The sequence below is a fragment of the Schistocerca cancellata genome, chromosome 10, assembly GCF_023864275.1.
Source record: "Schistocerca cancellata isolate TAMUIC-IGC-003103 chromosome 10, iqSchCanc2.1, whole genome shotgun sequence".
NCBI lineage: Eukaryota > Metazoa > Arthropoda > Insecta > Orthoptera > Acrididae > Schistocerca > Schistocerca cancellata.
Genome location: NC_064635.1, coordinates 104,542,706 through 104,556,665, shown reverse-complemented (window position 1 = coordinate 104,556,665; position 13,960 = coordinate 104,542,706). Strand labels below are relative to the sequence as shown.

Here is a 13,960-nt window from a genome sequence, read left to right as displayed (position 1 = left end):
AGGCAAAAAGGAATACAAACGTCTCAAAAATGAGATCGACAGGAAGTGCAAAATGGCTAAGCAGGGATGGCTAGAGGACAAATGTAAAGATGTAGAGGTTTATCTCACTAGGTGTAAGATAGATACTGCCGACAGGAAAATTAAAGAGACCTTTGGAGATAAGAGAACCACTTGTATGAACATCAAGAGCTCAGATGGAAACACAGTTCTAAGCAAAGAAGGGAAAGCAGAAAGGTGGAAGGAGTATATAGAGGGTCTATACAACGGCGATGTACTTGAGGACAATATTATGGAAATGGAAGAGGATGTAGATAAAGGTGAAATGGGAGATACGATACTGCATGAAGAGTTTGACAGAGCACTGAAAGACCTGAGTCGAAACAAGGCCCCCGGAGTAGACAACATTCCATTGGAACTACTGACGGCCTTGGGAGAGCCACTCCTGACAAAACTCTACCATCTGGTGAGCAAGATGTATGAGACAGGTGAAATACCCTCAGGCTTCAAGAAGAATATAATAATTCCAATCCCAAAGAAAGCAGGTGTTGACAGATGTGAAAATTACCGAACTATCAGTTTAATAAGCCACAGCTGCAAAATACTAACACGAATTCTTTACAGACGAATGGAAAAACTGGTAGAAGCTGACCTCGGGGAAGATCAGTTTGGATTCTGTAGAAATACTGGAACACGTGAGGCAATACTGACCTTACGACTTATCTTAGAAGAAAGATTAAGGAAAGGCAAACCTACATTACTAGCATTTGTAGACTTAGAGAAAGCTTTTGACAATGGTGACTGGAATACTCTCTTTCAAATTCTGAAGGTGGCAGGGGTAAAATACAGGGAGCGAAAGGCTATTTACAATTTGTACAGAAACCAGATGGCAGTTATAAGAGTTGAGGGACATGAAAGGGAAGCAGTTGTTGGGAAGGTAGTAAGACAGGGTTGTAGCGTCTCCCCGATGTTATTCAATCTGTATATTGAGCAAGCAGTAAAGGAAACAAAAGAAAAATTCGGAGTAGGTATTAAAATCCATTGAGAAGAAATAAAAACTTTAAGGTTCGCCGATGACATTGTAATTCTGTCAGAGACAGCAAAGGACTTAGAAGAGCAGTTGAATGGAATGGATAGCGTCTTGAAAGGAGGATATAAGATGAACATCAACAAAAGCAAAACAAGGATAATGGAATGTAGTCAAATTAAGTCGGTGACGCTGAGGGAATTAGATTAGGAAATGAGACACTTAAAGTAGTGGATGAGTTTTGCTATTTGGGAAGCAAAATAACTGATGATGGTCGAAGTAGAGAGGATATAAAATGTAGACTGGCAATGGCAAGGAAAGCGTTTTGGAAGAAGAGAAATTTGTTAACATCGAGTACAGATTTAAATGTCAGGAAGTCATTCCTGAAAGTATTTGTATGGAGTGTAGCCATGTATGGAAGTGAAACATGGACGATAAATAGTTTGGACAAGAAGAGAATAGAAGCTTTCGAAATGTGGTGCTACAGAAGAATGCTGAAAGATTAGATGGGTAGATCACATAACTAATGAGGAAGTATTGAATAGGTTTGGGGAGAAGAGAACTTTGTGGCACAGCTTGACCAGAAGAAGGAATCGGTTGGTAGGACATGTTCTGAGGCATCAAGAGATCACCAATTTAGTATTGGAGGGCAGCGTGGAGGGTAAAAATCATAGAGGGAGACCAAGAGATGGATACACTAAGCAGATTCAGAAGGATGTAGGTTGCAGTAGGTACTGGGAGATGAAGAAGCTTGCACAGGATAGAGTAGCATGGAGAGTTGCATCAAACCAGTCTCAGGACTGAAGACCACAACAACAAACAACAACATTTCTGGATTGCAGTACTCTATCTATTTAGATTACATGCACTAAAAATACACACAGTTAATTTTTTGTTAACACTTGAGGGTACTTCAATAAGTTCCACTGTCTGGGGGCAGGTGTCACTGCTAGTACAATTTACTGATACCATCTCTTGGATAGTGCTAAAACAAAAATTACACAGATTTTGTTCAGTTTCCGAGCTATTTCACTATCTGGAACTAGTGCAGTAGCATTTAGTGATTCATGTTTTGCATTTGGATTGGAAATCATGCAACAAGATAAAAGTTTGAATCAAGGACTTTAAAAATGGTCTAACACCCTTTTTTTTAAAAAAAAAAAAATTAAGGTTGTCTAGCAGAGATGGTTACCAAAGAAATCATTGATGAAATCCACCACATTGTTACTGCTGACTGTCAAACAAACCTGCACAAAGTATCGGGAAATGGCTGCTACTATTTTACATGTGAATTTGGTGATTAAAAACTGTCATTTGAATAGGACACTACCATTGCTGAAAGCAGAGAGCAAGGAGATGCAGTTTTCAGCTTCAATTGTGTTTGGGGCAACTGAACCAAGATCCAGCTAGTTGTCTCCTTAGATGAGACTCTAATTAATCACTACAGCACAGAAATCAAGAATCAGTCAAAAAATGCTGGGTTCCTCCCAGTGAATGTGCTGTGATATGGAAGGCATCATGTTTACAGACTTCTTTGAAAAAGAAAAAATAATCACTGGACAATATTAAAGTGAGATACAATAGCAACAAGGAATTTTAAGAAAACACGGCTGGATTTGATGAAGGAGAAAGTACTCCAACAGCACTCTCAAATTTGCTTGCCTGGTGTATTGTGAATTTTTGTTGAAGATTTGATGAAAGAGCTGCCTCGCAGGTAAAAAGTTCTGCCCAGGTGAGAACATTGAGATAAGAATTGTAAAGCTCTCTAAAATACAGCCCCATTTTTTTAAGATGTTAGAAAAATTACTGGGACATTAAAAAAGTGTTTATCACTACAAGGAGAATATGTTGAAAATACATAATTTTTTGAAGAGAATGGCCCCTTCATTCTGCTATGACTTTTTATTAAACCAATCTCTCATTAAGTTTTTTTCCCACTGCTATTTGAGAGTTCATTTTTAACAGAGTGGGCGAGTTATGAGTGAAACAAACATGGAGCAGCATTTTCACTTCCATTAAGCAGTATGCAGTATCTCTAAAGACCATAATCTTCATCATACCTCATGTTAGCGTGCTCCCCTGATCCATATGCAAGATAGTTTGCCGGTCGGCATTAAGTCTAATTATTTAATTCATTTCTACAGCCTACTGTGTACTGCTTACTACCAATTCAAATCCATGGTCCAGTTTGTTGAGCTCTTCCAGGTGTAGACTACTTACTGTCAATTACTGTTGTGCCATTGGGCCTCAAGTACTTTTTTCTGGTTTTTGCTGCAAATAATTGAGCTCATAGCAAGACTATACTGAAAAAAATAGTTGTGGTTGTGGTCGTGCTCTTCAGTCCAGAGACTGGTTTGATGCAGCTCTCCATGCTACTCTATCGTGTGCAAGCTTCATCATCTCCCAGTACCTAATGCAGCCTACATCCTTCTGAATCTACTTAGTGTATTCATCTCTTGGTCTACCTCTACAATTTTTACCCTCCACGCTGCCCTCCAATACTAAATTGGTGATCCTCCATTCTAGTCAAGTTTTGCCACAAATTTCTCTTCTCCCCAATTCTATTCAATACCACCTCATTAGTTATGTGATTTACCCATCTAATCTTTCAGCATTCTTCTGTAGCACCACATTTCAAAAGCTTCTAGTCTCTTCTTGTCCAAACTATTTATTGTCCATGTTTCACTTCCATACATGGCTACACTTCATATAAATATTTTCAGAAACGACTTCCTGACACTTAAATCCATACTCGATGTTAACAAATTTCCCTTCTTCAGAAATGCTATCCCTGCCATTGCCAGTCTACATTTTATATCCTCTCTACTTCGACCATCATCAGTTATTTTGCTTCCCAAATAGCAAAACTCATCCACTACTTTAAGTGTCTCATTTCCTAATCTAATTCCCTCAGCGTCACCGACTTAATTTGACTACATTCCATTATCCTTGTTTTGCTTTTGTTGATGTTCATCTTATATCCTCCTTTCAAGACACTGTCCATTCCGTTCAACTGCTCTTCCAAGTCCTTTGCTGTCTCTGACAGAATTACAATGTCATCAGCGAACCTCAAAGTTTTTATTTTTTCTCCATGGATTTTAGTAACTACTCCGAATTTTTCTTTCCTTTCCTTTACCGCTTGCTCAACATACAGTTTGAATAACATCGGGAAGAGGCTACAACTCTGTCTCACTCCCTTCCCAACCACTGCTTCCCTTTCATGTCCCTCAACTCTTATAACTGCCATCTGATTCATGTACAAATTGCAAATAGCCTTTTGCTCTCTGTATTTTACCCCTGCCACCTTCAGAATTTGAAAGAGAGTATTCCAGTCAACATTGTCAAAAGCTTTCTCTAAGTCTACAAATGCTAGTAATGTAGGTTTGCCTTTCCTTAATCTATCTTGTAAGATAAGTCGTAGGGTCGGTATTGCCTCACGTGTTCCTATATTTCTATGGAATCCAAAATTATCTTCCCCAAGGTCGGCTTCTACCAGTTTTTCCATTCATCTGTAAAGAATTCGCGTTAGTATTTTGCTGCCGTGGCTTATTAAACTGATAGTTCAGTAATTTTCACATCTATCAACACCTGCTTTCTTTGGGATTGGAATTATTATAATCTTCTTGAAGTCTGAGGGTATTTCACCTGTCTCATACGTCTTGCTCACTAAAAGGTAGAGTTTTTTTAGCCCTGGCTCTCCCAAGGCTGCCATTAGTTCTAATGGGATGTTGTCTTCTCCCGGGGCCTTGTTTCTACTTAGGTCTTTCAGTGCTCTGTCAAACTCTTCACCCAGTATCATATCTCCCATTTCACCTTCATCTACATCCTCTTCCATTTCCATAATATTGTCCTCAAGTACATCACCCTTGTACAGACCCTCTATAGTCTCCTTCCACCTTTCTGATTTTCCTTCTTTGCTTAGAACCAAGTTTCCATCTGAGCTCTTGCTATTCATACAAGTGGTTCTCTTTTCTCCAAAGGTCTCTTTCATTTTCCTGTAGGTAGTATCTGTCTTACCTCTAGTGAGATATGCCTCTACATCCTTACATTTGTCCTCTAGCCATCCCTGCTTAGCCATTTTGCACTTCCTGTCGATCTCATTTTTGAGACATTTATATTCCTCTTTGCCTGTTTCATTTGCTGCATTTTTATATTTTCTCCTTTCATCAATTAAATTCAATATCTCTACTGTTACCCAAGGATTTCTACTAGCCCTCGGCATTTTACCTACTTGATCCTCTGCTGCCTTCCCAATTCATCCCTCAAGGCAACCTATTGTTCTTCTACTGTATTGCTTTCCACCATTCCTGTCAATCCTTCCCTTATGCTCTCCCTGAAACTCTCTACAACCTCTAGTTCCATTAGTTTATCCAGATCCCATCTCCTTTTCCCCACCTTTTTTCAGTTTCCTCAGTTTTAATCTACAGTTCATAATCAATAAATTGTTGTCAGAGTCCACATCTGCCCCTGGAAATGTCTTACAGTTTAAAACCTGGTTCCTACATCTCTGTCTTACCATTATATAATATATCTGAAACCTTCCAGTATCTCCAGGCCTCTTCCATGTATACAACCTTCTTTCATGGTCCTTGAACCAAGTGTTAGCTGTGATATGTCAGAGTGTCTATATGCCACTTCCTATAGGTGAATACTTTACTGCCTTGATTATGATTATTGTTTGCTTCCATTTGGGACCAATAATATAAATGCAGTGGCATGATAGACAGCTGTTGCATCTTGGCATTACAATTATTTTATTTATATGAGTGCATTTCTGTCTATGAAGTAAGTTATTTGTATCAGAAAAGACCTGTCCACCTGAGTGGCGAACTACACAATTACAAAAAAGGTACACCATCAATGGGTGTGTGAATGTTTAGAGGTGCTATTCTCAGTGACAGGTAGAATGGTCTCTAAAGTGCATTAATATTGTTAAAGGGCCTGGCAGGGTATGTAAGTGGCCGTGATCAAAATCAAATGTTGAGTGATCAATGTGGAGTTGCTGTGTACTGCTATGAGGCAGCGTTATCAGCACATGGCAGAGTTCAAAAGGGGCCTCATTGTGTGTTTCCATTTGGCCGGTTGATTAAATTGTGCAGAATCCAAATCTGGGGGTGATGTTCAGACATAACAGTGGACCGATGTCGGACTACATGGGAATGCGAGGGCAGACATATAAGTCGTCAAGGTCCCAGTCGATCGCATGTGGCCAACACAGGGGAGGACTACCATATTCTGCACCGAAAACATCGTACCACAATGACATTTGTTCCTGCCATGTGAGAACAAGTAATGGACTCCTTGCAACCCTGTCATCTCGCAGCATCAGTCGGGGACTACCAGCAGTCAGATTAGGGGATTATCATTCTACGTGTAGGCTGCCATTAATACCATAACATAAACAGTTATGTTTGGAGTGACACTACACCTGAGAAACACAAACTGCTAATGAACGGTGTCACATCGTGTCCAGTGATGAATTGCAGTTCTGCACTACCACGGATGATCATTGTCAGTGAGTATGGCTGCAACCTGGGGAGAAGTCCCAAATGTTTTTGAAAGGCAAAGCAACGTTACTCCCGATGTTAGAATGTGGGGTGTCGTCAGGTATGACTTCAGGTCACAGCTGGTAGTGACGGAGGAAACTACAACAGCAGAATGGAACGTCACGAACATCTCGCACCCTCGTACGTTACCTGTTATGTGATAGTATTGTGGTGCATTTTTCAACAGAACAGTGCTCATCCACACGTGGCACATGTATCTGTGAACTTTCTGTGCGATGCTGAGGTGCTCTCGAAGCCAGCAAGATCCCCATATCTGGTCGTGATGGGATGTGTGATACCAGCTCAGATATCGAGTCTGTCCCAGTGCCAGTAACTGGGATATTAAGGACCAATTACAGCAGCTGTGGGCCAGCTTGCCTCAGTAGGGGACACAACAGCTTTATGACACTCTCCATAAGTGAATCAGTGCATGCTTACTGGCAAGTGGGGGATGAAATGTTATACTGATTAGTGGGCTCACACTGTCAAGTTCTTTGTAAATTTGACTCAATTTTTTAACCATTGAAATAACACCACATATCCTCTCAATTTGTAACGTTTCATTTCAGTTTCTCCCTCTCCATCGGGGCACTTCACTTTTTTCATCAGGCAGCATAAATAAAAATGAAGGATAGGTGTGGAGTTGCTGTTTGCAGAAAAAAGAAACCAATGCAGGATAGTTTTAGTGCTGTTGATGGCAGAACAACAGATTGCTCTAAGTTGTTGTATTCCTGTTCAGAACTGAAGACACGAGAAGAGGTTTACCAATGTTATAGCTAAACTGCACTTTTCACCGAGCAGTTCTTTTCTTTGGGGCTTGTGCCATAACCATTTATGCCAAAAATTTGAATTATGTAAAATGAAGAGCATCTCCCTTTCACTCTTTCCTAGTATTTTGCAAAAAGCCATGAAATCTCTCTCTCTCTCTCTCTCTCTCTCTCTCTCTCTCTCTCTCTCTCTCATATCCAGACACCTGTATTCCATGCTGCTTTTCCTTGACATCAACAAAGCACTGCCTGCTGTTGCAGAAATATGCGAACGTGTTTGAAAACGAGAGGGTTGGGATGGTTGAACTGCCGTACCTGACAGAGGAGCGCCTGCAGCGGATGGGTGTGCCACTGGGCCCGCGCATTCGCATCCTCCAAGAGGCGCAGAACTTCCCGCCCGCACCGGCACCGACTGCGGCACAGACTGCGGCAACTCCGTCCTCCCGCCATGACAAGGTTTATGTCGTCTGACGGGGTGAGTAATACGGGTGCCTTACACTTCGTACACTAGCATTAAGATGTTTATGAGTTGGTATCCAAAAGTCCCGTAACGTATTATTTAAAATTATTACGTCTCGGCTAGATCTTATTCTGCACCATCACCTTCAAAGTAGTCCTCTCGGGAATGAATACATTGGTCTTAACATTTCTGCCATTTTTTTAATGCGTTCTGGAAGCCTTTCTTGTTCGACTGTCTAGTACCCTCCAAGATTCTGCTTCAAACTACTCCACAATACCAAATCCTCATCCCTTTCAACTTTATTTTCATATTGGGGAAAAGGATGAAGTCACACAGAGCTAAGTCTGGTGAGTACAAGGCACGAAGTAACAGAACCCAGTATGCTGTCCTCGATAGCAGGTGTGTTCACCTGAGACAAGTGTATATCATCAGGAGTGCCCCAGAGAAGTGTGATAGAACCATTGTTATTTTCTATACACACGAATGATTTGGCAGGTAGTGTAAGCAGCAGTCTGCAGCTGTTTGCTGATGATGCTGTGGTGTACAGGAATGTGTCCTCACTGAGTGACTGTAGGAGGATACAAGATGACTTAGACAAAATCTCTAGTTTGTGTGATGAATGACAGCTAGTTCTAAATCTAGAAAAAATGTACCGTATTTACTCGAATCCAAGCCGCACTCAAATCTAAGCCGCACCTGAAAAATGAGACTCAAAATCAAGGAAAAAAAATTTCCCGAATCTAAGCCACACCTGAAATTTGAGACTCGAAATTCAAGGGGAGAGAAAAGTTTTAGGCCGCATCTCCAAATCGAAACAAAGTTGGTCCATTGAAATGTGAGAGACAATTTAGGTCGAATGAATGACGATACAGCTACAGTAGTTTGGTTCGAGTCGTAAGCTTAGCAGTTAAGCTTTACCAGGTAGCCATTGCTATGCGTCAGGCGCTCCGTCGGTATTTATACAGGAACCCTTCCTTTTTCACGTGCTTCGTCTGGTTTGAATTGATTGCTTATTTTTCTTTGATCTGATAAGTGCCGTTTTTCTTCGTTATAGGTGTTTACGTCACTCTAAGCTGAAAATGCATTACTGTACTGTGTCATGCATTGTTTGTCGCATTCTGATAGTGCGTGTTTACGGCCTGACGCCGCTCGCGGCATGGGCTTGCTTTTGTGCGCGCTACCGCCGCTTACAACTAAAAAAAAAAGTCTCATTAGTGATACAATGGCAAGAGACTGCTATTTGTTTTTACTTACACTGCTGCTTTCTTTGATAATGATCAACAAGAACCAAATAATAGACTGCATATGACAGATGATGTTCTGAATGAGAGTTTAGCGAAAATTTTTCTCCGTTTGAAAATCTTTGCAGGCGCCTCTTTAGTACATTAAATTCTGCAAAAATCTAGTCAATTGCTGTGCTTCATTTCTGACTGTAACACTAATAGGCATAAGAATAATACGAATATAAACATGACATGATATGTATATTCTTCCGCGTTTGCTATTGTCTCACTCTAGTTTCGTACTTTATTAGGCAGACAGGATTTTAATGAGATAGCAGCAAACACAAATGAATACATGGCAAAATGTTTATATTCGTGTTATTCTTATGGTGAAGAGAATACTGCAAGTGATTCACTATTCATAAAGTTCCTATTAGCAACAATCTCTTCTCACAGGTAGGAAAAAATTCATAACGTAGAGTTGGTCATATTGACAAGTAGGGTTGGCCATATTGACAAACATCCCAAACAGTCTTGCCAGTTGGATTTTCGTAGTACATTGAAATGCTGCTACATTCGAAGATGAACAATACGGAATTTGTATTTACTTTGTTGGATAATGTATGAAAATGCAGTGGTCGAAACTCGGGGCGGAGAAAAAAAGCTCGTCTTCCACCTTTTTTTTTTTAAATTTATTTACTGGCGCAGAAGATTTGGTGCCAGTATTTATCTTTGTGCCTACAAAGCATGCCTCTGTAGTGCTACATATATTCGATGGCAGAAGTTAGTTGTGGCGCCACCCACCAACATTTTTCAGAACTTCCGCTTGCTTTGCACTCGATTCTAAGCCGCAGGCGGTTTTTTGGATTACAAAAACCAGAAAAAAAGTGCGGCTTAGATTCGAGTAAATACGGTAAGTTAATGCAGACAAGTAGAAAAACCAAATCCATAATTTTCAAGTACAGTGTTAATAGTGTGCTGCTTGATAGTCATGTCAATTAAATTTGTAGGTATGACATTGTAAAGCAATATGAAATGGAACGATCACATAAGGATTGTGGTAGGGAAGGTAAATTGTGGACTTGTGATGGTATTTTAGGAAAATGTGGTTCATGTGTAAAAGAGACCACATATAAGACACTACTGCAACCCACTGCCGAGTGCTGTTAGAATGTTTGGGATACATGCCAGGTATGATTAAAGAAAGATACTGGAACAATTCAGAGGCGGGTTGATAGATTTGTTACCGGTAGGTTCGAACAAGCAAGTATCGTGGGAATGCTTCTGGAACTCAAATGGGCATCACTAGAGGAAAGGTGATGTTCTACTGAGGCCGATGGCAGAACGATTCTACTGCTGCCAATGTACATTTCGCTTAAGAACCGTGAAGATAAGATTAGAGAGATTAGGGCTTGTACAGAGGCATATAGGCAACCACTTTTCCCTCCCTCTATTTGCGAGAGGTACAGAAAAGGAAATGTGGTGCAGGCTACCCTCAGTCATGCACTATATGGTGGCTTATGGAGTATCTAAGTAGATGTAGATGTAGGGGTAGGAGGGACAACTGCCATCATCTTTTCACAAAAAGATTTCTGAATAATGTAGGCCACATGCAGTCATCCATTGTCTAGGCGGAATATCTGCCCATTTGTACTCCACTATCTCAAACATATTAAAGGAATGGTTTAGCACCTTTTTATAAACCACCTCAACCATTAGCTTTTGGGCTGAAGAATGGCTCTGCCATTGCGAAGGTTGTTGCTTAGTTTCAAGACCGTAGCCAGGGAGACTACTTTCGTCACTAGTGACAACTTTTGAAAGAAAGTTTGGATTGTTTTTAAGTGGATGTTTAATACAAAATACAGTTGCAAATTCTGTAATTATGCATAAATTTAAGGTGATGACTTCCAAAGCTAGTTGTGGTGCCATCATTTAACGACATACATCACATCTTTACCAGAGTTTTTAAAGGTTCAATGCAACTGACATTGGTAAATGGACAGACATCCCACCTGAATCCATTAGTGTGTGTGTCAGGCATAGATTTTGTCCTTAGTTCAGTAAGAGTAACCAGACAGGTAATGTAAAACTCTGACATTGATAAATTCCTAGAAGTACATTTGATGAACAGGGTGACACAAAAATACCTGCAGCTGAACCTGTCAACCTTCAAATTGATCACTGGCGAAATTCCAAACTTATTTAAGACGTGAGCCATCACAATAAATTTATGAATACATACAATTGCAAAGTTGTGATGTCCTTATCTCAAGTACTGCACAATAATCAGTAACAATGTGTATAGTAAGTTTCTCTGCATGTAGTGCCTCACACTATCTTTTCCTTTTCAGTTCGGAATTCTGCACCCTGCCAGTAACGTGCTGAAGCCACATCATAAGTTGTCATCCGTAGTAAATGTGTGTGCGCGCCTATAAACATTACACATGTGAAATGTGCTCTTTGCAAGAACTATTCTGCATTTATCAAAGATATTTGTAAGTGTTCACTACTTTGTGAAGAGACTTCACAACATTCATGCAACTGCACATAACCAATCAGCATCAAAGCCTCAGTGCATGAATTTCCATTTCTTAAAATATATTCTTATAAAACACAATAAAACTTGTTTTATAAGAATTTTTGATACTGTCATATCCAAAAGAAGTGAAAGTTGAAGTATCTGACCAAAGAATTTTCTTTTTTCACAATGTAACTTTAACCTTTTTTAAAAACTTGTGTGTGTAATATACTAGTATTTATTAGTGTCTGGAACTGCCAACTGTCTTATACAATCAAAAATATATGTAATATATTTCTGCACTGTAATATAAAAATCTTAATTGATACTTTAAAGTGTTTGATTTATTTGGTCTCATCCCATTTCATTCACAAACTCCAGGTAAGCAGAAAATATAAGGTATAGCACAATTGTTCCACAAATAAAAGTGTGCACTTTCAAATTCTCCATCTTTCATCCTACAGAAGAAAGAAAGTCAAGCATCATTTGACAAAGCAAGCTGTATACCTCACTAACGCCGTAATACGATTACATATCACCATGTTTCAGGTCAAAGCAATGCACATTATTACCTCACAATGCACACACAGAAATTGACAGCAGAAAATGCTTTTCCGGTATTCGACGACATCTCGCTGTTATCTTAATAAAATTTATTGATATTGAGAAGGAGAAAGCAGCAACACTGTGACTGAAAAGGGACTGAAACATGCAAACAAAACACAGCAACTTGTTGGTGCAAATTATGAGACGAGGGACATGATGGTGAGCAGAATGGGATGCAAGTACCTGCTCCAACGCAGACGCAGCAAAGGGAAAATGTATCATCTATTTTCGGCAAAATTCACATACTGAAGACAAAGCCCCCCCTTTTTTTCCCCTTAAGAAAGTTGTTGGGATGCTTTCCAACAGAAATGTTCATTTTTGATTAACTCCAACAGTTGTCTTCCCATTTTTTTTCTCTATTTTAACTTTCAACAAATGATTGTTTCTGCTGAGAAGCAGCAGCATTTTCCCGTATGTGAACACAGTGCTTCTCGGTGATTGAAGCTGTTTCTGGCATTTTTCTTTTTGTATCCACTTTAATCATTACAACATCTGAACACTGATTTTGATCTTTCATGGGCATTCATAGCCATGTGACCCATGCTTGACAACACCACAGACAGAGCTGACAAGTTACTCAGAAGCAGAACCTAAAATAACTATTCACAGTTTAGAAGAAGCCTTCTGGCTTGGTCACATTGCGTTGTTGTTGTTGTGTTTTTTTTTTTTTTAGGGCGCACAACTTCAATGGTCATTAGCGCCCAGACTACGTTGACAGGTTGTGGTTTCCCCGTGTCTATAGTGCAGAGTGTGGAAACACTAAATTGGTATACAGCTCTCAGCGTAAAAAAGTAGAATTACAACCACCAAACGGCAGAGGAGTCTTATGTGTTTCTGATGAACTAGACCTGACACACAGTCATAGGGATCTCTAATCCCTTCTGGTGTTGCAAGGTGTTGTAATCGAACTCTGTGATGGACCAAGATTAGTCTCTGCACTGATTTCAAAATAAGAAAAGAAACCAGAAGAGCAACATACAGTACAAAGAATTCAGTAATGGCTACTGCTGAGATTGGCAGTGCCATAAATGGGATAGTTCTGGTCTGGCTTCCACCAGTATTTGATGCAACCACAGTTCAAAACACACACTATACAGGGTGTTACAAAAAGGTACGGCCAAACTTTCAGGAAACATTTCTCACACACAAATGAAGAAAAGATGTTATGTGGACATGTGTCCGGAAATGCTTAATTTCCATGTTAGAGCTCATTTTAGTTTCTTCCACCTACGCTCAATGGAGCACGTTATCATGATTTCATACGGGATACTCTACCTGTGCTGCTAGAACATGTGCCTTTACAAGTATGACAAAACATGTGGTTCATGCACGATGGAGCTCCTGCACATTTCAGTCGAAGTGTTCGTACGCTTCTCAACAACAGATTCAGTGACCGATGGATTGGTAGAGGTGGACCAATTCCATGGCCTCCACGCTCTCCTGACCTCAACCCTCTTGACTTTCATTTTCATGGGGGCATTTGAAAGCTCTTGTCTACGCAACCCTGGTACCAAATGTAGAGACTCTTCGTGCTCGTGTTGTGGATGGCTGTGATACAATACGCCATTCTCCAGGGCTGCATCAGCGCATCAGGGATTCCATGCGATGGAGGGTGGATGCATGTGTCCTCGCTAACGGAGGACATTTTGAACATTTCCTGTAACAAAGTGAAGTCACGCTGGTACGTTCTGCTGCTGTGTTTCCATTCCATGATTAATGTGATTTGAAGAGACGTAATGAGCTCTAACATGGAAAGTAAGCGTTTCCGGACACATGTCCACATAACATATTTTCTTTCTTTTTGTGTGAGGAATGT

The 13,960-nt window shown here is 40.1% G+C and overlaps 1 protein-coding gene across 7 annotated transcripts in view; it reads left to right on the top strand.

Annotated features, from left to right (window-relative positions):
• The window catches only part of LOC126106668 (mediator of RNA polymerase II transcription subunit 1-like), an 861,203-nt gene extending 849,368 nt beyond the window's left edge, over positions 1-11,835 (top strand). For 3 of the 7 annotated variants that reach the window (XM_049913034.1, XM_049913033.1, XM_049913032.1), the window contains 2 exons: positions 7,599-7,812; positions 11,372-11,835. In XM_049913034.1, the coding sequence (XP_049768991.1) occupies positions 7,599-7,808 (210 nt within the window). In that variant the 3' untranslated portion in view covers positions 7,809-7,812; positions 11,372-11,835. Of the gene's footprint in view, positions 1-7,598; positions 7,813-11,371 lie in introns of those variants that run through there. The other 4 variants (XM_049913036.1, XM_049913037.1, XM_049913038.1 and 1 more) reach the window with 2 other exon arrangements.
• Positions 11,836-13,960: the final 2,125 nt, after the last annotated feature.